General features: G+C 44.5%; 1 protein-coding gene across 11 annotated transcripts in view; it reads right to left on the bottom strand.

Moving 5' to 3' along the window:
- The window catches only part of WNK2 (WNK lysine deficient protein kinase 2), a 96,380-nt gene that overhangs the window by 59,738 nt on the left and 13,207 nt on the right, over window positions 1-23,435 (bottom strand). For all 11 annotated transcript variants that reach the window (XM_058844876.1, XM_058844875.1, XM_058844874.1 and 8 more), the window contains 2 exons: window positions 2,331-2,503; window positions 1,145-1,365 (listed from right to left, as the gene is read on the bottom strand). In XM_058844876.1, the coding sequence (XP_058700859.1) occupies window positions 1,145-1,365; window positions 2,331-2,503 (394 nt within the window). The remainder of the gene's footprint in view (window positions 1-1,144; window positions 1,366-2,330; window positions 2,504-23,435) is intronic.

Raw genomic sequence — 23,435 nt, 5'->3', positions numbered from 1 at the left:
GAATTACAGAGCATTTAAAACAAATCTGAAAAAGTGACTGCAATAGTCTAAGAAGCAAATGGAATACTTGGCACCATTCCAAAACAGGACAAAAATGACATTTCCCTCCCATTCCTTGGGGTGGAAAGGAATACCTACAAGCATCCTTCAACCTAAGAGCCCAGCTGAACGTGAAGCTGCTCTTGGCAGGAGCAGGTTTGCCCTGGCTGGGCTCCTGCAGAGACACTGCAAGGTGCTGACTTCATCCCTTCCAGCCAACGTGAAATGCAGCTACTGATATGCCTTTAGAGCTACTCCCTCTGCAGAGGGTGCAGCATTACTCATCACCAGCGTTTCCAAGGCTCCTTAATTCTCTCCTTGGAGCAGTACTACTCATGAAAATTATAAGCTCAGTTTTATTGCCAAAATAAATGCAGAGACTTTGCCAGCATCCTGCAGCCCTTCCACTATCAAATTCATTTCAGACATGAGTGTATTTTGATGGTGTTGTGTTCACAACTGATTTTAAAAAGTCTGTATAAGTATTACTAATATTCTTACCAATATTGGTATTACTGATGTTACTCCTTGCATTGGTACTACGGATACTATTCCCAGTATTGGTATTACTGTTATTATTCCCAGTATTGGTACTTCTGGAATTATTCCCAATATTGGTATTATATTATTCCCAGTACTGTTATTACTGATATTATTCCATTATGTCCCATGAACAATTGTTAACCTGCAAAAAAATTATTTGAATACTGACCCTCAACAAAGAAAAACACCACCAGTTACTAGAAGTTAAAAACTAGAGAATCTTAACAAATATAAACAAACATGAGTTCACTAAAATCAGTGAGGTTAAGCATACCCACAGCAGCCAAGCCCATATTTGAAATTTCTGTTGTTTTGACTTCACTGGTACTAGGCTTGGTATGAATTAAGGATGATACAGGAGGAAGGAGAAGAGGAAGTTATGATACCATTACCTAGTGATTCCCATTTTTATAGTGGTATAAAGGCAACAGTCCCAAACCCATTTTAACCTCTAATTACCAGTCTGCAACTTAAAAACCACTAATGCAAAATGGGAAAGGAAGATGTTAAATAGACAGCCACGATACTGACCGAGGAAAGCCAAGGAGAACAGGAGCATTACCTATGACACTTTTGGCAAACGAAGCTCTCTTGAGTGTTGCCAGACCCAAGTCTCCTATTTTCACAGATCCAGTTGGTCCAGTAATAAAAATATTATCACATTTCAAGTCTCTGTGAATTATTGGTGGAGTTCTTGTGTGTAAGAAAAGAAGACCCTTCAGGATTTGCCGACACCAACTCCGCAGGACTTTAGGTTTCATCACTTTAAATCTCTTCAGATACCTAGAACACAACACACACAAGTGGGTATAAAGGAAATTAAAAAAGTTTATTAGGGATTTGAAGGGCTTTAACAGCTGAAACACCATTGTGGATAAAAGCCCCTTACTAGATGCCACAAGAGCAGCACAGAAATATCCCAAAATCGAATGAAACAGATCTTTTGAAAGGAGGAATTAGAGCATTCAGTTTTAGAGAAGATGATAATAAGCATTTTTGGGGCAAATACAACCAAATATTTTGAAGTCTAATAGTTCAGCAATTCATTTCATGCAGAGAACATATTTAGAGTATGTTCACATATTTCAAATCAGAAGAATACTGAAGTTTAATTTTAACCACAAGACTTGAACCTTGGTACCATGCACCTGCATTTCTTTCCATTTACCTGAAGGGCTGGCTGGGAGGGGACATTTGGGGAAGATGCAGGGCCTGCTAATGCACTGGCAGAGTAGCACACTGGCTGAGTACTGCTCCCATTGGGGCTGAAAATCTGTTCCTGAATCCACGCCAACTGCTTTATATCAACCTTAACAAGACTGTCAGTACCAGAGCTATTAATTAATATTGTTTAGGAGATAACCCAGAGCACCTTCAGCTTCTCAGAGATCCTACAATTCAAGTGCTGTTCCATTTGAATTCCCTAACAAAACATGCAAATACAAGCACAAAAGCAAGCACAAAACACACCCTGACAAATCCAAACGTCACAGGCAGAAGATGAAACACGCCAGAGAACAGCCTCGAGTTGCATAACCGAAACAGGGAAGCAGGCAGAAAGAGATGGAGGCCAAAATTCTGCCTGTCAAATAACTGCAGTTCAAATGTGGGGACAAATGACAGACACCAGAGAACAGCTCCATTTTTTGCTTTTATCTGGAGATGGCTTTTTTCAGCATACAAAAGTAGGATTTTTCTATAAATGCCTGCTGCTATTCTTAGCCCCTTGCCAGGAGCGCAGTACTTACGTCTTCAGCGTTCCAGAGGTCATCAGCTCGGTAACCAGCACGATGCATCTTTTGCCTTTTGCACAGGATTCCCAGAAGTCATAAAACCTCACAATGTTTGGATGCTGCAGACCCTTCAACATTTCTGCTTCCTCTTTAAATCTCTGCCTCTCTACTTTTGTGAGTTTTCTGTCCTATAAGCCAAAATGAGACATTATTATTAGTGACGGACAAAAATAAAGGCTTTGCACTGCCAGGGCATTCAGAATTTTCAATTTGTTTTATGCTTGTGTCAAGAGCAATTATAAAATCTTTTATGTAAGAGAGCAGCAGCGTGTATGAACTAGGGCACTCGGCCTAAATCCAGTATCAGGAAGACAAAGAGATGCCTGTGCTATGCTGTGCTCATGACAGCACTAATATTTCAGGCACCCATGAACACACCCGTGGCATGATGGACCAACCCTCTGCTATTTCTTCATGTTTGGGTGTTGTGAGGCTCCTTATCCAAAGGATTAATACCCACAGGATGTCATTTCCAGGTCCAGATGTTCTCACAGCCAGGATGGGTCCCACTGCCCTCAGCTGCTCCTGAGATGCTCTGGCACAGAGCACCAGCTGAGGTCCCTGCTCACCACACTAGGCTCTACAGCCCATCCTTTCTACCTCAGACTAAATTAAAACCATGTCATCTTCCAAAAAAACCCAAATAAATCCATTTTTCTATGTGTTTGCTGTTCTGCTTCATTTTACAAACTTTTCCCTTCTTTTTGGTAAAGGAAGTGTTTCCAGCTGTCCTTCAGCTGCATATGCATGGAAATTCTTTAGATTAGAAATGTGAAAATATCATGTTGCACTACTCCAGTTTTCCCAGAGAATTTCAGGGCATTTCCCACAAGCTCTGAGCTGTGATGTGACCCTGCCCAGAGCACGCAGAGCCCCTCTGCCCCTCCCATGGCTCAGGAGAAGCTCCAGGGCTGCCTGGCCCCTCCCAGCACATGGAGACCTCCAACAGGCAGCCTGGACACTCGCTCCATCCTCTTAGGATGATGAAACAGAGCAGCAGGGGAGTTCCACCCCAGATCCCACCATCATGCCTGCCTGGTTTTTCCCCCTTGGCCAAAGCATTGCACACCCCTGCCCTAGAAACTGAGCTTTTGGGATCAGTTTAGAAGGTGCTCTTACTCAGAAAGCCAAAGGATCACCAATCACCAAGATGAATTAGTTCATACTTAAACCTCAGACTTCTTCCTTTTCTCAAGTCACTTAGGCATGCCTATACAAGCTGCACTCCTGTGTACACACAGTGAATTAAATGGGAACACAGCTGACTTGTAGCCAAGATGTGAAAAGATCAGCCACTGCCATTTCCACAGCCTGCCCTCACCACAGTCCCAAACAGTTCAAGACGGGAACGAGAATTCCCACGGCTACAAACGTGTCAGCTTCACACAGAGACCATCAGAGGAAACACAGGGCTGGAAGCATGATTTGGCTCTTGGTGGATGACAAAACTCTGCCACAGTGCTGTGTGTGCATGGGGGGAGAGTTTCCATCAGTTCTGGGGCTGTTCAGGGTGTTCTCTGTTCCCTCTGAGATCCGTGGAGCAACATCAGCCCAAACACTGCCCAAGCAGCAGCAGCAGCAGCCCTGGGGCAGGGCAGGGCAGGGTGACCGTGGTGACCTGGTCTGGTCCCCAGAGCAGCCAGAGCCAGCCATGCCCACAGGGACAGGCACACACAGAACACCCACAGCCCAGCCAGGCAGCCCCTCTGCTGCTCTGCACCAGCTGCCTTTTTCCTAAAGCAAAAAAAAACCAAAAAAGACCCAACATAAAACCAGGCTGTCTAACGAGTCAGGCAAGAAGAGCCACAGAATTGCTCTCAAATCCATCACTCCTTCCCTACTGCTGAGTTTCCTTCTAATTTAAAACCTGTAGAATAAATCAGACACACTGCTGTTAGGAAGGAGAAGGAGCAAGTCCCTGTGCAAGGCAGGAAGAGCAGAGTGGGAGCTGGCAGAGAAAAGGAAAGGTGGCCACACAGATCCAGCAGATTTGCAAATACTTTCCAATTAAAAAAAAGAAACAAAAAGTAATACCATAGGCATTAACTCTCATTTCCAAGTTTCTGAGTACCATAAGAACTTTTCCACTGCTACTTTATTACTAACTTTTAAAACTGGCCTTCAGCAGACAATCATATTCTGTATATTCTACATATTAAGAGCAGTGTCGTTTTGGCAACATAGTGATTCTGGAAGGCAAGTATGTGTTTTATTTGTAATTACAGTAGAAAAAAAATAAATATGTACATCTGTTTTTTTTTTTCCCCATCAGATTGATATCTGAGCATTGTTTTCCAGCTGGAGAGGCAAGGTGAGGGCCAGGGCAGAGTGGACACTCCTGTGGCTGCAGTCTCCACCACGGGAGGGGTCTCTGGTGCCATCAGGGCTCAAGCAGCCTCCTCTAAATTCCTCCAGGCTGAACCTGACACTTGAGTCGCTGGTGAAAACATAAGCTGATTCTGAAAGGGCTTAAGGGTCAAAGTGTTTTCTCCTCTGAAGCAGCAGAAACACCTGTTTAACTGCATGACTCACTCAGGGTTTAATCCAAACCCCAGAAACCTTCACTGGGGTCACAGACACTCATTCCCCATTGTACAATGCACACAAGGCAAAATGTCCTCATCCTGAAGCTAAGGGTGTCTATAAGCCTGAAACAACCTCCAGGCATTACATTTCAAGATAGAGAACAGGATGGTTTGGAAAGGTCATGACAAAGAAAGGTAGTAATGGACTCATGGAATAGTTTGGGTTGGAAGCGGTCCTAAAGATCATCTGGGTATGAGGAAGAAATTCTGCCCTGTGAGGGTGGGCAGGCCCTGGCACAGGTGCCCAGAGCAGCTGTGGCTGCCCCTGGATCCCTGGCAGTGCCCAAGGCCAGGCTGGACGAAGCTTGAAGCAGCCTGGAATAGTGGAAGGTGTCCCTGCCCACAGACAAGATGGCATTTAAGGTCCCTTCCAACCCAAACCTTTCTGTGATTCCATGAATTTCCAATTTGCACTTTACAGCCTCAATCCTGGTAAATCCCACACTCATTTAAACTGGATTAATATGATGTTTGCAGCAGGAAGATACAAATAAATACCCTATCTATAATCAAATTTCTGCTAATCCAACACATGCACATTCTCTGTTTCTCCCTACTCATCACAGCCAGAGCAAAAAAAATGCATCTCTCTGTTAATATAAAATTTATCCCTTCATTAAGTTCCTTATGGGGAACAACAGCAAAGACAGGAATTAGTAAGTAAATGTGTTAACAAAAGGAAAGGGAAAACTTACAAATTAAATTTCTGGAATGGCACCCAAATTAACAGCAGGAACATGTTCAGTTAGTCATCCCCAAGCATCATTTCCTCCAGGTTATAACATATGGGCTCTGACTAAGGATCTGAAAATTATACAAGCAGGAGACTGGCTTTCACCTGAGCCTCCAAAAGATTTCCAAGATTAACAAACTAGGTCAATAGCTTGTCTGGGGGCAATTTCTTGCCTAATTCTTTGCAAGGAGCAAACAGATTTGGGAATCAGCTCCATCCCCCCACCATGAAGAAAGGGGTTCTTACAAAGACTACACAAATTTTTCACATTCAATGCATAGAGCCATATAGGAGCATGGTCTGGAGCACAGCTGTTGCAAACTAGAAAGTTGTGCTGCTTTGCAGTTTCACAGATTTTTTAATTTTCTCCTTCTAAAGTCTTGAGTTTTCACGAATGCTAAAAAATTTTAAACTACTTTAAACACTTGGATATCTTACTTACTTCCTAGCCTAAGGATTTCTGTGTCCAGCTAGCCTATAAATACTGTTTTCTTAAGAATTTTGTGTTTTGCTTTTAAATTCTCAAACTGACATAGCTGCATTTACTGATGACTATTTAACTTTGTCTCATTTTGAACAGACACAGGCCTGACTGTAAGGCAAGTAGGAGCACCAGGTCAGAGACAAGGGCAGGGGTCACGTCCATCACACAGAAGCCTGACCCACACTGGTGATGAAGAAAAACCAGAGGCACTTCTGACCCAGGGACAGAAATCAAATCCCTACATTGACAGAATGAACATCTGTTCAGATCATTCCATTTTCACATCTGCATTCCAACTATGCACTTTTGCTCATGAACTTCAACTGCTCTTCTAATCAGAGATGGCCTCACGTGTGAAATCAGCCACGGGATCCACTGCCAGCTGTCTCCTGTGGAACTGTCTGTAGTTTCCCATGGATTTATAGACAGGAGCACAGTTCTGCTGTCATGTACCAGCCCTATGTCTTTAGTATCATGCTGCCTATGCCATAAATGTTTAATAGCATACAGGACCTTTCATTCAGACACCCTACACTCACTTATAAGCACTTATCACTTAAAGCAATCCTAAAGGATAAAATCCCTTCCCTGTGAACAAACAGCAGATGCCATCAGACAACTTGCAAATCAAGAAAAATAATTTTACAGCTTCATTCCGTATCAGAATCCAGCCAACATTCTTCTTCAGTCCTTCACCCTCAGTGAAGTTACAGCCTGCTATTTGTCAGCAGCGCTACTGAAGCGCAGGGGGGTTTCCCAGGGGGAACTCATTTTCCAAAGGCATAAAAGCAGTCCCTGTCCCCATGGATACTCACAATTCAGTGAACAGGAGCTATAGAACAGGCTAAGGAAGATTTACTTACTTTCCTGAGTCATTGCTAGAAATCTATGGAAAATTAGGAGTTTATTTCAGACCTTTATGGCTAAATTTGGCACAGTAGAAGAGGCTGAGTGGGCTTTTTTGCTGGATGCAATCATAGCTTGCTGCTTTCTAAATTGATTAAGGCACATCTCAAAGCCTTACAGCAGAGGAACACTGGGATCCACATCTTATGTTGAACCTCAGAACTTCAGCAGCTCATCCTGCAAGGGCAGGAGGAAGGGGAGTCAATACCCCAAATCTCCAATCCCAAAAGAGCCACAAACACACCCAAAAAACACAACACCACGGACAGAGCATGCCTTTTAGAAATTAAAACCTCCCAACACCGTGGGCAGAGTGTGTTTTACAGGTGAAAACCTCCCAACATAACCACATCATGACAATCCATGCTTAAACAAAAAAAGTTCTTGTCATGAGCAATTAAATTAATTTCAGGTAGCACCTCCTTAACTTCCTTAATTACCAGTGCTTCACAGGCTCCACATAAGCTTGTGATTGCAGATAAAATACCAAAACAGTTCTGACTTGCCTCACAAAACACCTTTTTCAAAGGAAACTCTGAAATCAATGTGTGAGAAAAGCTCCACAACACCAGATTCCCCTCTGAAAGGAAAAAGCCCTAATCACAAAAAAAAACACTTCAGGCATGTCATGAGAACCTGGTGTTTCTTTGGAATCCCTTCTGAGCCCAGCATCCACTGAAGTTTAAGCAACAATTGGTTGTGTTCTTAAAAAGGGTTTTGCTTCACCTACTTCCCAAAACCCACAAACACAGTAACTGGGCAGGAAAATGACCCTCATTGCAGTGCTGGACTTGTCAGCACAGGAGGGATGCTCCAGCCATCCCTTGGAGCTCAATCATAGGCTGGCCCACAGCAGGAGAGAGACAATTCAGTGCTGCTGCCTAAAAAAATCACCTTCAGAGAGGTGGAAATGAGGGGGAGGGAGCCAGAGAGAATCCACTGCCCTTGAAGGGCTGAGCTTCCCGGTGTGCTGTGAGCATTAAATCTGTCCCAGCCCAGGGCAGAGTGCTCATGGGCTTCTTCCATCGCATCTCCCTTCTCAAGGGCAGTTTGCAAATGAACTTATTGTATAGACATGGAATCCCCTTGTATTTTCTGGTCTGGTGGCAAGTCATGGGGGTTGGAAGATGATCTCTGAGGACACTTCCAACTCAAACCAAGTCAAGGATTCTATGATTCTCTTTGCTGTGTGTTTGCTACACAGACGTGGTATTTTTCCTAGAGATGCCACCCCTTGCCCACCAGAGACCTTGCCAGAGAAGCCCTACCATCCTCTGCAGCCTGGCAGGAGGCACCAAAACTGTTGTTATTTACCCAATGTTACCAAACAGTGTGCAGATATTAATGCTCCCTTGGCCAATGAGCTTCACCAACAAAACTTGGCACAAAGAATTACCAGAACAAGCAAAGTCTGATTTAGCTTTGCTCTGGCAAATTTAATCTTGGGGCAGCATTCAATCCTGCTTTTCTAACAAGAAAACAGCCTTTTCATCCCATTATTGTTACCATTTCCCATCTTGTTATAATCTAACAATTGCATACTTCACTCTGTAGAACACTCTTAAAGTGAAATATTCCTATCAGTGAATTAATCATAGTTCACCAGGAGCCCTAAGCAGGCTTAGGATGCTCAGCTGGTCTGAGATCATGGTTTAGGAACGGTACTCCCCAGTTTGGTTCCCCACAGTGAGATTTGCCAAGCCAAACACTGCTTTCTCTCACTCCCCTGTTTCCCACTACCCTCAGTGGCAGGATGCACAGTAGAATATGTATTTTCTGCCTCCTAAATAAAGCCCTTGGACTGTGTTGCATTTGTCAGTGAACCCCAGGTTAGGCAGCCTTAGCAATCCTAGAAGCTACCCATGGAACAGCCCTTCAGGCTTTGTGATGACGTCCCTGAAGGGTGGCTTGTCGCAGTCTTCAATTACACACTAAGTACAGTTATTTTAGGGAACTACCTCAAAGAAGCTCAAATTAGTAAGAAAACCACCACAATCCCACAAAACACCCCAAGATTCCCCACCAAACCAGACAGATGGAGTAAACCATAGGTGAGAACTTCAGAGTTCCTCAAATCATCTTACACAGCCATGAACATACCTCTAATGTGACCAGTCTTCTAACAAAATCACCTTGTGTCACACAAAAGCAGCACTAAAAAGCCATTTCTCCTGTGATTCTGTGCTGAGCCCAGGAGAGCACTGAGCACGAGGAGATCTCCTTGGTCACAGAACCACAGAATCCCCTGAGTTGGGAAGAACCCACAAGGATTGTTGAATCCAACCCTGGGCCTGAACAGACACCCCAAGAATCCCACTTGGAAGTGGTGTTCAGACGTTCCTGGAGCTCTGGCAGCCCTGGGGCCGTGCCCATTCCTTGGGGAGCCTGTTCAGTGCCTGACCATGCTCTGGGGGAGAACCTTTCCCTGGTATCTAACCTAAACCTGCCCTGGCACAACTCCATGCTGGTCACTCAGGTCCTATCACTGGTCACCACAGGGATGAGATCAGTGCCTGTCCCCTCTCCTGTCCCTAAGGAGGAAGCTGCAAACCACAATGAGGTTTTTCATCATCACCATCATCAGTCTCACTAGCCAGAGCTGCAGCAGCCACCTCGAGCTCTCTGTGCAGGAGAACATCTTGTACCATCCACGTCTTTTATCACCACAATGACTGGAGCCTTATTGAGCTGGACATATTTTATCTTGCTCCCAGTTAAGAGCTGTCCTGGTGCCAGGCAAGCATGGAACACTTGCCCACGCAGCCTTCAGAGTGAGTTCAACATCTCAGAACTTCTCACGTCCCTGTTTCCACAAAACATTTAAGACTGACCAAGTTCATATGTGTCTTTATACAGACATGCTGAACTTAATTATACTGAGGGACAGGAATGTAAAACAGCTAGAAAACAGAAAAGTGATGGGTCTTTGCACAGATCTTAATCTAAACTCTAACAGTGGCTCAGTGGATCCTGAATAAAAACTTTCTCAGTTCTTCCCTCACACTGTGGCCTGCTGAGCCTCCTACACCAAGTCATTTAATGCTTCTGTGCCCACATTTTGCATTTCTAACACACACAGAAAAAGGATAAGGAGTTCCTCAGTGCACCCTGGAGATCTATGCAAGAGCAGCACACTAACCAGCAGTATCAAGAGCTCTTCTCATCCAAACCTGCTTCTAGTTTTAGCTAGGGACCTTTGAGGGGAAATACAGGAAAATATTCCTTTAAAATAATTTGCTCTTTGTTTTGAAAAACACATCCTTGGAGAGGGCCATATAAGTGCAAACACCCAACTTCCCAGGAAATGCCCAAAGCCAGGCTGGACAGGTATTAGAGTGACCTGGTCTAATGGAAGGGGTGGAACAGGATGAGCTTTAAGATCCCTTCTAACCCAAACCATCCTGTGATTCCATGATTCTATAAACTCCTGCAGCTGAAAAGTCATGAGCCTCAGAGGCCCTGAAGCTGCTCCAGGAACACTCTGCTCTTGTTCCAGCCCTGCTCCGCAGCACGAGGCAAGAAAGGACCAACTGCTCGCTGCTGCTGCTGGAGGTAAAATTCAGAAGAAAATATGAGTGGGAAGAATACAATGTGGAAACGAAGGAAAAAGCGAGTAGCCCAACTGCTATAACAACTCAAGAGAATGGACAAGCATTCCTTGCAGCAATGCTTGCAAAGCTCTGGGAAAGTAAGGAGAGGGACCTTTCACTGTCACAAAGCCACTCTTCAGATTGGGGTATCCCAGCTCCTAAATATTTAACAGAGCTGTGTGTCTGGAGTTTGGAAATGTCTTCCTTGTGAACCTTTCTAAGTGCTGAAAGGAGCTGTCACTTCTGGTGCATTCCTAACACCACTTGACAACCTGTTAGAAAACACTCCAAGGCAAATGCTGCACTCCCAGACAGGATCCATTCATCACAGTCTCCCATAATGGTTAGGAATTAAGCTGAAAGCATCCCATCTGTAACAAAATAGTTCCTTTTTCTTGCTTTTCCCTCCTGCAAAGCTTGACATTCTATAGCCCTGCTCAAAAGAATAACAGGAGCTTGTCAACTAAAACACACTAATAGTTAAAAATTGAACTCCCCATCCCTTGGACAGCAAGACATGAAAGGGTAACATCAACATGGGTATGTGAGAAACAGATCTGGGCTATTTTCCAAGGAGATTGTATGTTTGGGCTGATAAATATAATAACATTGACATAATAAACTCAGATATCTGCAATGCATTTGCTTCACATTAAGAATTATAATGAAACAGAAAATATCTGTTTATATAAATTAATTAAAAATTGTGTAAGCAATAAAAATACATGTCCTTGAGGACTTTTCATGAGGTTTTACAGGGCCCAGGTTTTATTCTAACAAAGTGATTTGCATTTTTACAAAGAACTGTGGGAAAAAAAGCTCATTGCTAGTAACAAATGCTACACTTTAGAAGGAATTAGGAGAGTGTTGCAGCATAAAGGTGACAGGTCGCAAAGAGGGACTGAGCTTCTTGTGTAAACTGTGTGTGAGCAGCCCAACAATGCTGGGGCTGGAGAGCCAGCCTGGCCATGGAATGATCCCTGCAGGGCCACAGGGGCTGCAGAGCCAGCCTGGCCCCATGGAATGATCCCTGCAGGGCCAGGGATGCAGCACAGGGGCTGGACAGCCAGCCTGGCCATGGAATGATCCCTGCAGAGCCACAGAGGCTGGAGAGCCAGCCTGGCCATGGAATGATCCCTGCAGGGCCAGGGATGCAGCACAGAGGCTGGAGAGCCAGCCTGGCCCCATGGAATGATCCCTGCAGGGCCAGGGATGCAGCACAGGGGCTGGACAGCCAGCCTGGCCCCATGGAATGATCCCTGCAGGGCCAGGGATGCAGCACAGGGGCTGGAGAGCCAGCCTGGCCCCATGGAATGATCCCTGCAGAGCCTGAGGTAGCCTCCTGCCGAGGAGAGCAGCTCCCAGAGCAGAGAGCATAGTGCCCTTAGCACAGACCCTGGTTTAAGGATGCGCTGTGAGATGCAGTAAAGCTGGGCAGTGCTGGCCATGCCTGAGGAGTTTGGGTTGCACAGCTTCTCTGAGAGTGTCAGGAATGACCAGATTCACTGAAGAAACTCTAACAAACCAAGGTACATAGAGGAGGCTTGGTCAGACAACCACAGAGCTACTTGTGACTTGAAATCATTTTGTTACAGCCCCAGTTATGTTACAGGACACATGACCTTGGCTACAGGCCCAAAATACTGATTCAAATGGCTGTTATCAAATGTAAACAAGAAAGGTCAAATCTTGGCTAGACACCACCTATGAAAACATAAAGTCAGCAGCCCCAAATCTAAACAAATGTGAGTGATGCTCAGTGATAGGAGTCCCTGCAGCCCATCATGACGAGAATTTGAAGACTGCATAAGCAAAAAAATCCCAACCAAAACAACCCCCGTCTCGTACTTGCAGATTCCCAAGTGGTGGGCACAGACACATTCCTTATGAGTTGGTGTGTTCAAACTCCTTGATCACAGCTGTTTAGTAATTTAAAATCTGTGGCCTACAGAAGTACTGATTTTATAATGTGGTGCAAGAGTTATTACATGGACTGTATTTAACAAACAGCATTGGACAGAGACTCTACAGAAAGCAAGAATAATCAGGAAGCATTAAATTTAATTTTCTGAAGGATTTCAAGAAGAGAATCACAGAATGGTTTGGGTTGGAAGGGACCTTAAAGATCATCTTGTTCCCCCAGTCATGGGCAGGGACACCTTCCACTGTCCCAGGCTGTTCCAAGCCCTGTCCAGCCTGGCCTTGGACACTTCCAGGGATCCAGGGGCAGCCACAGCTGCTCTGGGCAACCTGTGCCAGGGCCTCTCCATCCTCCCAGGGAACAATTCCTTCCCCATATCCCATCCATCCCTGCCCTCTGGCAGTGGAAACCATTCATTCCCTGTGTCCTGGCCCTCCTTCCTTTGCCCTCAGTCCCTCTCTCTTCAGGCCCTGGGAGGGGCTCTGAGCTCTCCCTGGAGCCTTTTCCTCTCAGGTGAGCCCCCCCAGCTCTCCCAGCCTGGCTCCAGAGCAGAGGGGCTCCAGTCCTGGAGCAGCTCCATGGTCTCCTCTGGATCACTCCAGCAGCTCCACCACTCTCATGTAGAGGCCCCAGAGCCGGGTGCAGTGCTCCAGGTCCCACCTGAACACACCAGAGGGGGATCAGAATCCTCTCCCAGCCAGCTGGTGATACAGCCCAGGATCCAGACGGTTAAAGAATACTCAAAAGGCTTTCAAATGGGAAAACTAGGTTATAGGAAAGAACTGCCTGGTAGTTTGAGCTTCATATTCAGATTTCACGGAGTAGTGCAAGAAGACAGTGTTTGCAGAGACTATTTGCCAAAAAAGGTTTGTTGTATATTTAATCACATATTGTCTCCTACATTCATAAAACCCAATACAAGTTAGAAAAACATAGGGAAACCTTCCACTCTCTGTTCCCTCTCAGCTGATAGGAAAAAAATGCAAAAGCTGACTTTACCAACCCCCTTAAGAGGGGGATCTATAAAGATGATAATGTTCTTGGCTACCTTGACGTGCAAACAAAAAATCCTTTCCATTTGGCTGCTGTTTGACTGCAGGCACACTAGCAAGGTGCTATGGAACTGAAGAACCCATCCCCAGAGAGACAACCCAACAGAAGGATTTGCCCTCTATCAGTTTCAGTAAATAAAAGGACTAAAATCTCTTCAAACTAAATATCTGAAGAAAAAAAGTAGTGCATACACATATCATATTAATTAGAGTGAACAGCACTTCATTTGATTGCTTGGATTTGGGTTTTTTAAGTTTTTTTAAAGAAAATTGCATTGTCAGCAAAATGTAGAATTGAAGAACCATTGGGTTCAATGCACCTTAAAATGGTTCAATCCATCCACCCATAAATAACATTACTGGTACACATTTTCACTAAAGTTTTTAAAAATAACTACTTTTTTTTCTCTGAAGATGAATCTCTTTGCTCAGGAAAACTTTTTAAATACAAAGTACAGCATCATGAAAAACATGACTAGAAGTCTGGAGAAATGACCTGGGAACTATGCCTAGTTTCCACGTTACTTTAAAAGGCTTTGTTATTATTTTTTTTTAACTTTACAAAATTCAGGTACTTCATCTCTCCTTAGAGGCTTTTCTATTAATAAAGACCAATCAATATGCCCACTTATGATTTCAAAGCTGATCTCTCTGAGGTCCCTGTGATTGCATAGAATAAAAGCTTTTTCCTGCTGTGAAACAACAGCTTAATTACTAGTGAAAGAGAACCTGCAACTGGAGTAAGACTTTTTTACAGCAGTAATGGATGCTCACTGTACGGAATTTAAATCCTGGGACTGTTTCCCACAGTCCTCAGGAAAAGTGACAGGTGAGTACATGAAAGGGCTTCATCAGTCAACAAGTTATTGTGCAGTCTTGGGGAAAATGGTACTTGTACACAAAAATGAAAGCACAGATGTCTGCAGCATGGGCTGAAAGAAAAGCAAGCAGTGGATTAACCATGTATCACCAGTACCTGCCTCACCCTGGGAAAAGGAAAGGTTGTAGGATAGGACCTTGCAGGAAATATATCCTTCTTGCATATTGCAGAGGAAATGCAGGTAAGACACCATGATAAATACCACAAGGCATGAAAATACCTTACCAGCTTACATAAGAGGGCAGGGCTGTCTTTAAAACTCCCTGACATTAAAACCCAAGGCCCCATGCTTGCTTGCCATGGACTGTACCCAATATGAGGCACACACAGCAGTTTCAGTCCACCTGAACATCCAGCTGAAGTCAGGAATAGCAGTTTGTGCTTTTCTTCACAGCTCATGCTGATGTGTAGTTGGGGGGAGGTGCTGAAAAAGTTCAAAAAGCATAGCTTAAACAAAAGGCTTTGGTTTTGGTTTTTTTTAAATCACTGTGCAATTTGGCAGCTGTTTAACCTCATGTGCACACACTATCAATGGACCCACCTGGGCTGTCCCTCTCTCTGCACACAGCTTCCACACAAGCTCATCCCCAGAGAGGCAGAGATGTCAGCCTGAGCCCACCCTGCGAGCGTCATCGCCCAAAGCAGGCTGGACTCAATGTGCGCGTACAATAAATTAACACGCCCACACTTGAGCTGAGCACAGCCTGCCCACTCACCTCAGATCCCTGCCAACCACACAGGGAGCCCTCAACTTCCTGCACAAAATGTACAGACTCATCAAGAGGAGATGCCCATGGAAATCTGGGCATTTGACAGCTCTAGCCTCACAGGAAATACACAAGAGCCGTTTTCTTCCTCCTGGTGGTAACCATACCTCCAAGCTCTCCATTCCACAAACCACTACCCTGTCAGCAAGCCAGGCAGCACCAGATTGGACACACGACACTTCTCTGACTAAACACCATCTGCTTCGTGTGCCAAGGAACGATTCCACTCACAGCCAGCCAGCACTACTCTCCAGAAGAGCACCAGTGGAAGTGATTCATGCCATTATTAAATAATACTGCTCATGTTCTACTAACAGAAGCACAAGGACCCATTTTTGGTTGTGAAAACACTGTCAAGGTCCACTGGTTTAATTTTATCCTGAAATGGGAGCATATGGAAAATGGTGCCCTAGGGAATAATGCTATTCTCCTCAACAGATGTTCTTGCCAAAGGAAGCATTTGGAAGCAAAGCAGGTGTGATTGATGAGATGCTTCACAACTGTAAACCTTGGCCACAACAGCAACACCATTTCCATTTCATTTAGGGCAATATCAAGAAGAAAGAAAAGCAATTATATTATTGTAACAAAGTCAGGAAGGGAGCAGGACAAACACGCACTCACTCTGTGTCCTTATAGAAATCATACTGTGTGTTAAAATAATGCCTAGTAAAACCAGTAATAATTAAATTTAATAATCCTTCCAATAAAGTGCTATTATTTCACAAAAAAAACCCTTCAACATAATGATGATAATGATACAGTAACCAATTTAGAGCTCATTTACCACTACAACAAATCAGATTAGTTCCTCTTTTGTTATTACTACCGTCTCTCTACCAACTTTAAGTTAATAACCAACGATTTCCTCTAGTCTATTTACTTGGTTGCTTCACTAAATACACACTGAGCCAGGAACAGACCTACTCTCTAGAGATGAGGTTTTGTGGAAAAACAAGCATTAACCTCAGTGTTTTAGCCTTCCCTGAAAATGACACATTAACACTTGACTGCTCTTGAGATTTAAGTGTTGCATTTTTCCTCTGCTACAACCAAACCCCACCAGGTATGCTGTGACAGTTCCAGCTCTACTCTTCCAGGTTATCCTGAGCAGAAGGCAGCAAGGCACTCTATGCAGCATCCTTGGCAAGATTGTGTTCTTACAAACAGTGACCTGGGCAAATGTTCCCAGACACTGCATTTCTAAAAGGTATCAAGAAAAGGCTCCTTCGTTCTGCAGGATTCTGTATGATGTTCAGTTACCCTTGCAAATTAAGTCATAGAAACACTGGTTGAAAACCTTTTTTCAACCCTGCTATTAAAAAAAAAAAAAAAAAAGGCAAAAGAATCACTACTAGTAGGCTATTTAAAACAAGATGAGAAAGATGGCAGGAAACACCAACATCTACTGGGAATGCCCTACCATCACTGCCACAGCTGTAAAAATGAAGGTTGATAAAGTAAGGATGACAAAATTAGTTCACATATGACCCCATCCCTTTGGGCTGGAAGGTGAATCCCAGAGGAATGGCCCCAAGAGCCAGGGCCAGGCACTGATGCTGCCCCCTGCCTTGCTCTGAGGCTGATGAGGCACCATGAGGCACCGCGACATCTCCGCACACTGAGCAAGTCACACACTGTACCTGTGCTGAGCAACATCCTGCTTAAAACCAATCCACACACCCCGTGCTGGATAAGCCAACATCAGTCAGAAACATCAGTTTATCTCTGCTCTCAAGCTCAAGGCTCCACCAGCATCAAATGCTTGAGTGAGTTTTCTGATTCTGAGCCTCCAGCCATCACCAGTAACTCCAACAAAAATCCAACCTATAAACAAAAGTGTAAATGCACAGCCTTAGAGGCACCAAGGCTCAGCAGCAGAAAGCCTTTTTTTTCCTGCTTCTTTTTAAATAGGAACCACTTTCTGGAAAACAGAAATCTTTGTTTTTACTGGTACATTCGAAACTCAAGGATTCCTGCAGGAGCAAACTTGGCATAACTTCAGGATACTACAGATATTTAAAAAAAATTAGGCAAAACCTCACAATTCAGAAGAAATATAAGCACGTAAAAATGTAATTACAAATTAAAGTGTGGGAGGTTTAAACTTTCTTAAGTTTCCATTTTGCACTAGTACAAGGTGTTGGATGAAACCTAAAAATTTTGACAATATCTTCCAGAGATTTTTGCAAAAATAGATAAGCAGTAGCTCAAGGTCTTAGAAGAAAGAGCTTCTTGTGGATACCTCCTACATGAGAACAACCAAGGTCAAGTGCAGAACATGCCAGATAATCAATCTTGTTCATAAACTTAGCAACCTTCATACTAAAACAATTAGAATTCTTGCCATGTCACTGTTAAAGCAAAGCTGTGCTAAACCTTTACTCCTCCTTGTTTAGTTTGCTTGAAGCCAGTCCTTCCCAAGCCAACTTCATCCTCTAGCCTTCACAGCTCTCTTCCTTATAGTGCCTTTCCCCTGCCTTTGCCTTTCTGCAGTTATTACAGACCTCTTGGCTTGCCAGGCTAATTGAGCTGAGGTCCAGCCTTGCTTTAGAAGCAAAGTTCTCCTTTCATTTACTCATTCTGGCCCTTCATGACACGTTCTTCCTTTTTGAAGACAACTGTCAGGGCAGTCCCTGCCCCCAGACAATCCCTGTTGCTCTCAGGTGCCTGACTCCTCTGCAGCAGAACAGGGATGGTTTTTGTTGACTGGCTGTTATTTGCAGTTATGCACCCTAAGCCTTATGTGATCTCAAACCAGTTCAACCTCCTGTTCATGAAATAAATGCAAACAGAACTTGCCAACATCTCACTTTAAAGATGAGATGACTCTTCAGTTTAGGCTGGCTCCTTACCAAAGGAAAACAAACTTACATTATCCGTGTGCTGGTTGAAATAACAGTACTCACAGGACAGGCCATATCAATGTCAGTGCAGACCTTGTGACATTGAGTGTGTGACCAATGCCACGGGACAGAGAAAGAATTGCAGCAAGTGGATCTGGAAGTCGACAGGAAATATCACCAGCCTGCTCCCTTGCAATGATTTTTAAACTATTCCTGAGAGACCTGCACACAGCTCCAGTGAGCCTGCCTAAGGAATATTTGTCAATGCCTAGCTGCTCCCTGTTCTCTAAGCTTGTCTTGATTTCAAAGACAGGTGTCTGCTAGGGAGGGCAGGAGCCTCCCTTGGAATGAAAATGTAAACCCCCTCCCTCCAAATGATTATAATTCTGAAATCAAGGGGGCTCTCAGGCAGAGATCTGGGGATAGGAATAACAGTTCTTTACTAGTATTTATGACAAGGCAAACAAACAACAATAACTACAGCATTAGCAAGAAAACAGAACCAGGGACCCCGTGGCAGCTTTCTCGGCCCAGACGGGAAGGGATGGAGGAGAGGCTTTGTTTCACAAACCCCCTCGGGCGGGCGGTCCCGGTGCTCCTGCAGGGCTCTGAGGAACACTCAGCTGGAACAGCAGGGATGAGCTGAGATCTGGGACCGGTGGCTGAGGTGGATCAGCAGGAATGAGCTGAGATCCTGGGCCAGTGGATGAGGTGGATCAGCAGCTCTGTGGTGGTGCCTGGCACTGCCACACGTCCTGGCAGGACAGGGGGTGCGAGGCCACAGGAGAAGAAGCAGCAGCTCCGTCTGGGTCATGGCCAATTCCTTTCCCCAAGCAGCAACAGCTCCGAGGGTGCGCCGCTCTGAAGCTGAGGAAACCATCCAGCCCCCAGCTGCCCCCACCCTCCCTTTTTCCTGCCCCACTTCCTCCTGTGCCCAGCCAAACTATTTGTTTTCTCAAGCACCCAAAAAGTACCAGCAGTCAGGTTTCCCTGCAACTAATAGGGAAAATTCTGTAGGGGAGAAGGAACAAAAGGAAGGACACCTAATCCCCAACAAAGCTACATGTTCTAAGTAATTATTTGCCTGTACATGGTGGCCATGAAGACTCATTCACTCAACTCCTCCTTTAAGAAAGTGTTTGAGTTGTTTTTCAGATACTGTTCTTCAAACAGACAAACCTTTTCTCACTATCAGCCACACAGCTGAGATGTCTCTGTGCTGTCCTAACCACGTGCTGGATTCTGAAGGACCAGTCCACATCTCTTTTGAAGTGAGATGCACGCAGTGGTTTGCACCAACAGCTGTGGCCAGTTATCCAAGGGAAGTGCCCAACATTTTGTACACTAAAGTTGGGGAACATCATTTGAGAGCACAGTTCATGGTTCACAACTCCCCTGCTGATACATATCCCTGCTTTTGGGAAGAACAGAGCCCCCAGCAGGTGTTCAGCAGATAATTAATTAAAATTAATCTGAAAAGCAGCCATTGCATTGCAATACTCAGCACCAGCTGAGGTTAACGTGACTGCTCAGACTTTGAGCCATAGGTTTAGTTTACCTGTAGGACCAGGTACACAACACAGCCCTAATTCATTTTCTGGAAAACCTTCTGTGTCCTGCTGTACTTGCTCTGCCTTAGAACCATGGGACAAGGTGCTCCAGGTAGAAGGAAAATCCAGAAAAGGCTACAGGCACTGCAGCATTTGGGATATTAATCTTTCAACAGAAACAGCTTTTCAGAACAGCCTGAAGAGGCTCATACATCCCAATTAGATATATCCCTCCTACAGCAACACCTCAGAGGAGGTTCTGCATCCTCCTCTCCCAGCAGCTGTGTTTGTATCCAAGCCACCTGGGCCAGCCAGGTGTGCATCTCCCCCCAGTGCCACTGCTCTCATGCATGGGGTGCCTGCTGTCCCTGCCCACCATAGCAAGGCAGGTGGCCAGGCAGACACAAAAGGTGCTGCTCAGAGCAGCAGCTGAAGGGCAGCACCGATCCTGCCTCCCACTTGCAAGGCAGAGAAAAGGCAAGGACTTTCTCCACAACTCACTGCAAATGTAATACAAATGGACAAAGAGTAATTCAGGCAAAATCCTACCCAGAGGGAAGAAATCCTCAAAGCCCCATCTCACACAGAAGACTCAAATCAGCTCCACTTAGGTGAAGGAACCAGGAGAGGATTCAGGCAGTCCAGGAGAGAAGGCATCCCTGCTACGACTGCATATTGCTGGCAGCTCCCAAAGTGTGAGCCTGTCCCTTTCCACAACCATCCATCCCAATACATCCCAACTCCTCCTTTCTCCTCTCCCTCAGTCCTCCTGAGTCCCTGACCCTTCTTGCAAGCATCCATTCATTTCCCTTATCTTCCCTGGAAAAACACTTGGAGTGCCATCTCAATTTTCTGCCGCACTTCCATTACTTTATTACTTACCTCCCAGAAAAAAAACCCCAACAGCCAATCAGTGCAACATGCAGCAGCAGCCAAATTCAACCTGACACCAGCTGGGTGTCAGGTTCCAGGCTACTGCAGAGCCCCAAGGATAACCTGCCCATGGCAAACCCACCTGGCAGAAAGCCCTGGCGTGCCCCATGAGGCACAGGCAGAGCACGGCTCACTCATCTTAAAACCTTGATTAACTCTTTCCTGAGCTGCATTTTCCCTCTGCTGTATCCAAAGAGTACTGAATATTATGCAAACATTTGGGATCAAGTAGACCAATCTGTGTCTGGGACAATCCCATTCCCTTTGCTCTGTGTGGAATGCCAAGCTCACTGCTCTCCACCACTCAGGGTTTTTCTACAATTTGCTGCAGGCAGCTGCTCCTGTTCCTCATGGACAGAGCTCTCCATAACCAGCTTTCACTGCATTTCCCCATGTACATTCACAGCAGTTCTGACAGGAAGGAACATTAGGAACCCTCTCCTATGAATCATCCTCTTCCTCAATAGCACAGGCAACCAAAGAGCCTGTGCAGGAACAACTTGTGCATGGGAAGAAAACGCCCTAATGGCAGCCTGACCTGCAGCCCTGCTTTACAAGAGGCTCTGTTACAATTCCATGTTTCCAAACAGCTAAAGTTATTCATGAAACAAGTTATGCAGGTAACAAGCCAGGCAACAAATGAGACAGCACAAGAGAAATAGCCTAAGGTTGCACTGGGGGAGGTTTAGGCTGGATATTAGGAAAAAATTCTTCACAGAAATGGTTGCTCAGCCCTGGCAAAAGCTGCCCGGGGCAGTGGTGGAATCACTATCCCTAGAAGTGTCAAAAAAATGTGTGGATTTGGCACTTGCGGACACAGTCTACAGTGGTGAACATGGACCACCATGTGCTGGGGATGGTTGGACCTGATGTTCTTAAGAGATCTTTTCCAACCTTAATGTGTCTGTGACTCTGTCTGCCCATGCCAGTCAATAGAGCAGGAGGGCAGTGCCCACAGGGCCACCAGGAGCCTCGTGACCATCACCACCAGCCACTGATCCCACCATGGTTTATCTCCCATCCCCAAAATACCCACACACGTGTTGCTAAAGCAAGATTTCACAGCAGGTAACCCAGCTAATCCTCACCTTCCTGCTCTGCCCCATGGCCATGCTTGGCCAGACTCTCTCCCCAAGCTGCTGCCCTGCAGACAGAGCTCAGCCCCACTGAGGTGCCCCAACCCACCCCACACACCAGGCACAATGGACACATCCACAGCCACCTCTGTCCAAGTCTCATTCTGATGATATAGAAATATATCTGAATATATTCCTCAGAAGATGGCTTCAATTTCTCTGCAACAGCTGAGAACTACTGCCTGTCACAGAAGAATCTGCTTGATTTTTTTTCATATTTTTAACTTCAGACAGATCTTCCATTAACTGCAGAGTATTATGTGACACAACCAAGTCTTATGATGCACATTGCATTCATTATAATAAAAGTTTTATTTGACACGTAATAGTTTATTTAAATTGTTATGTAAAGTGAGGAAGAGATTTCCTCACTCAATTTAATTCATAGGCTCTTGACAAAGAAATTCAGGAATACTTCAACCTAAAAAATTATGCAAAACAGATGGAGAGAATATAAATGATCTCTTACAAAATACACGTGTGCACTTAAATCCAGAACAAAAAACGCCTCTTAAGTAACTCAGCAGAGCTTAACTAATTTAAAACAGGACTTTGAAGAAATTATAGGAATAGGTCTATTCAGAATAAGTAAATATTTTCTATGGCATTGGTAATTGGAATCCCTTACAATAGGGATACCCATTACAAAGAACAATTACCTGGAAATAAACAGATGAAGCACAATGAGTTATCCCATAAAGCCCAGACAGCTTCTTGTTATTTACTAAAAACTTGGAGAAAAAACTAAACCACATTTATAGGAAGCCACCACAGCCCATACAGGTTAGTTTAGAGGATGTCCCATTAAACTGAGAGGAGGATGTAACTAATAACTTTCTTATTGTGGCTTTTATATGTTGGCTGCTGTTCCAAGGATGGATTAAATACCACGGCTGCTTGGTTGGGTATCAAATTAAAAGCTCTGTGATGACTCTTCATTCCCAATGGGGCATTTTAGCCGGTTTTTCTTTTTTTAAAAAAAAAAAAAATTAACTACACATTAGGTCCTCCAGAACATTACCCTGAGTTTAAAAATGGTTTTGAATGAAACAGAAAAAAGCAGATAGGGAACAAATATGTCAACAGAGGCTTGGGTATGATTCAGTTGACAGACCTGCCTGATGTGGACCCCATGGATAACCAAAGGGAGTCCTTGGTCTTGCTATGACACACCTGGAGCCCTACAATCACCAAACACCAAGACCATGCACCACAATATTAAGACATTTTATATAAAAATAAGATTTTGCAACTTAATAAACACACACAACCAATTTCTTCTAAAAGTCTTGTTGGCTCAGCCTGCAATAGGATTCAGTATTTCCAACTTTCAACTATGCAGGTGATAAAGGTAAAAGACCGGTCCCAATCTGCAGATTCTGAAAGGAACCAGGAAATACAGTGTGAAAAATAAACACCTTTACCTACTGAACTTTAAAAGGAAAAAAACTAACAATGCTAGGGTAGTTTCTTTTTTGTGTTTAATTCCCATTACCTTTCCTAGAGTGGGAGACATTCACCTGAGAGTCAGGGAGTTTTTTCCCTGAAAACTGAGACAAAGCTGGCTGAAGAGAATTTTCTTATCACACCCCTTTCTTCCAAGACATTTCCATGGGACAAAAACACATTCATTCCCCCTGTAATAATATACACGTAAAAAATATGTTATGAAAAGAG

The sequence above is a fragment of the Poecile atricapillus genome, chromosome 9 (assembly GCF_030490865.1).
Source record: "Poecile atricapillus isolate bPoeAtr1 chromosome 9, bPoeAtr1.hap1, whole genome shotgun sequence".
NCBI lineage: Eukaryota > Metazoa > Chordata > Aves > Passeriformes > Paridae > Poecile > Poecile atricapillus.
This window is presented reverse-complemented; position numbering and strand designations above follow the sequence as displayed.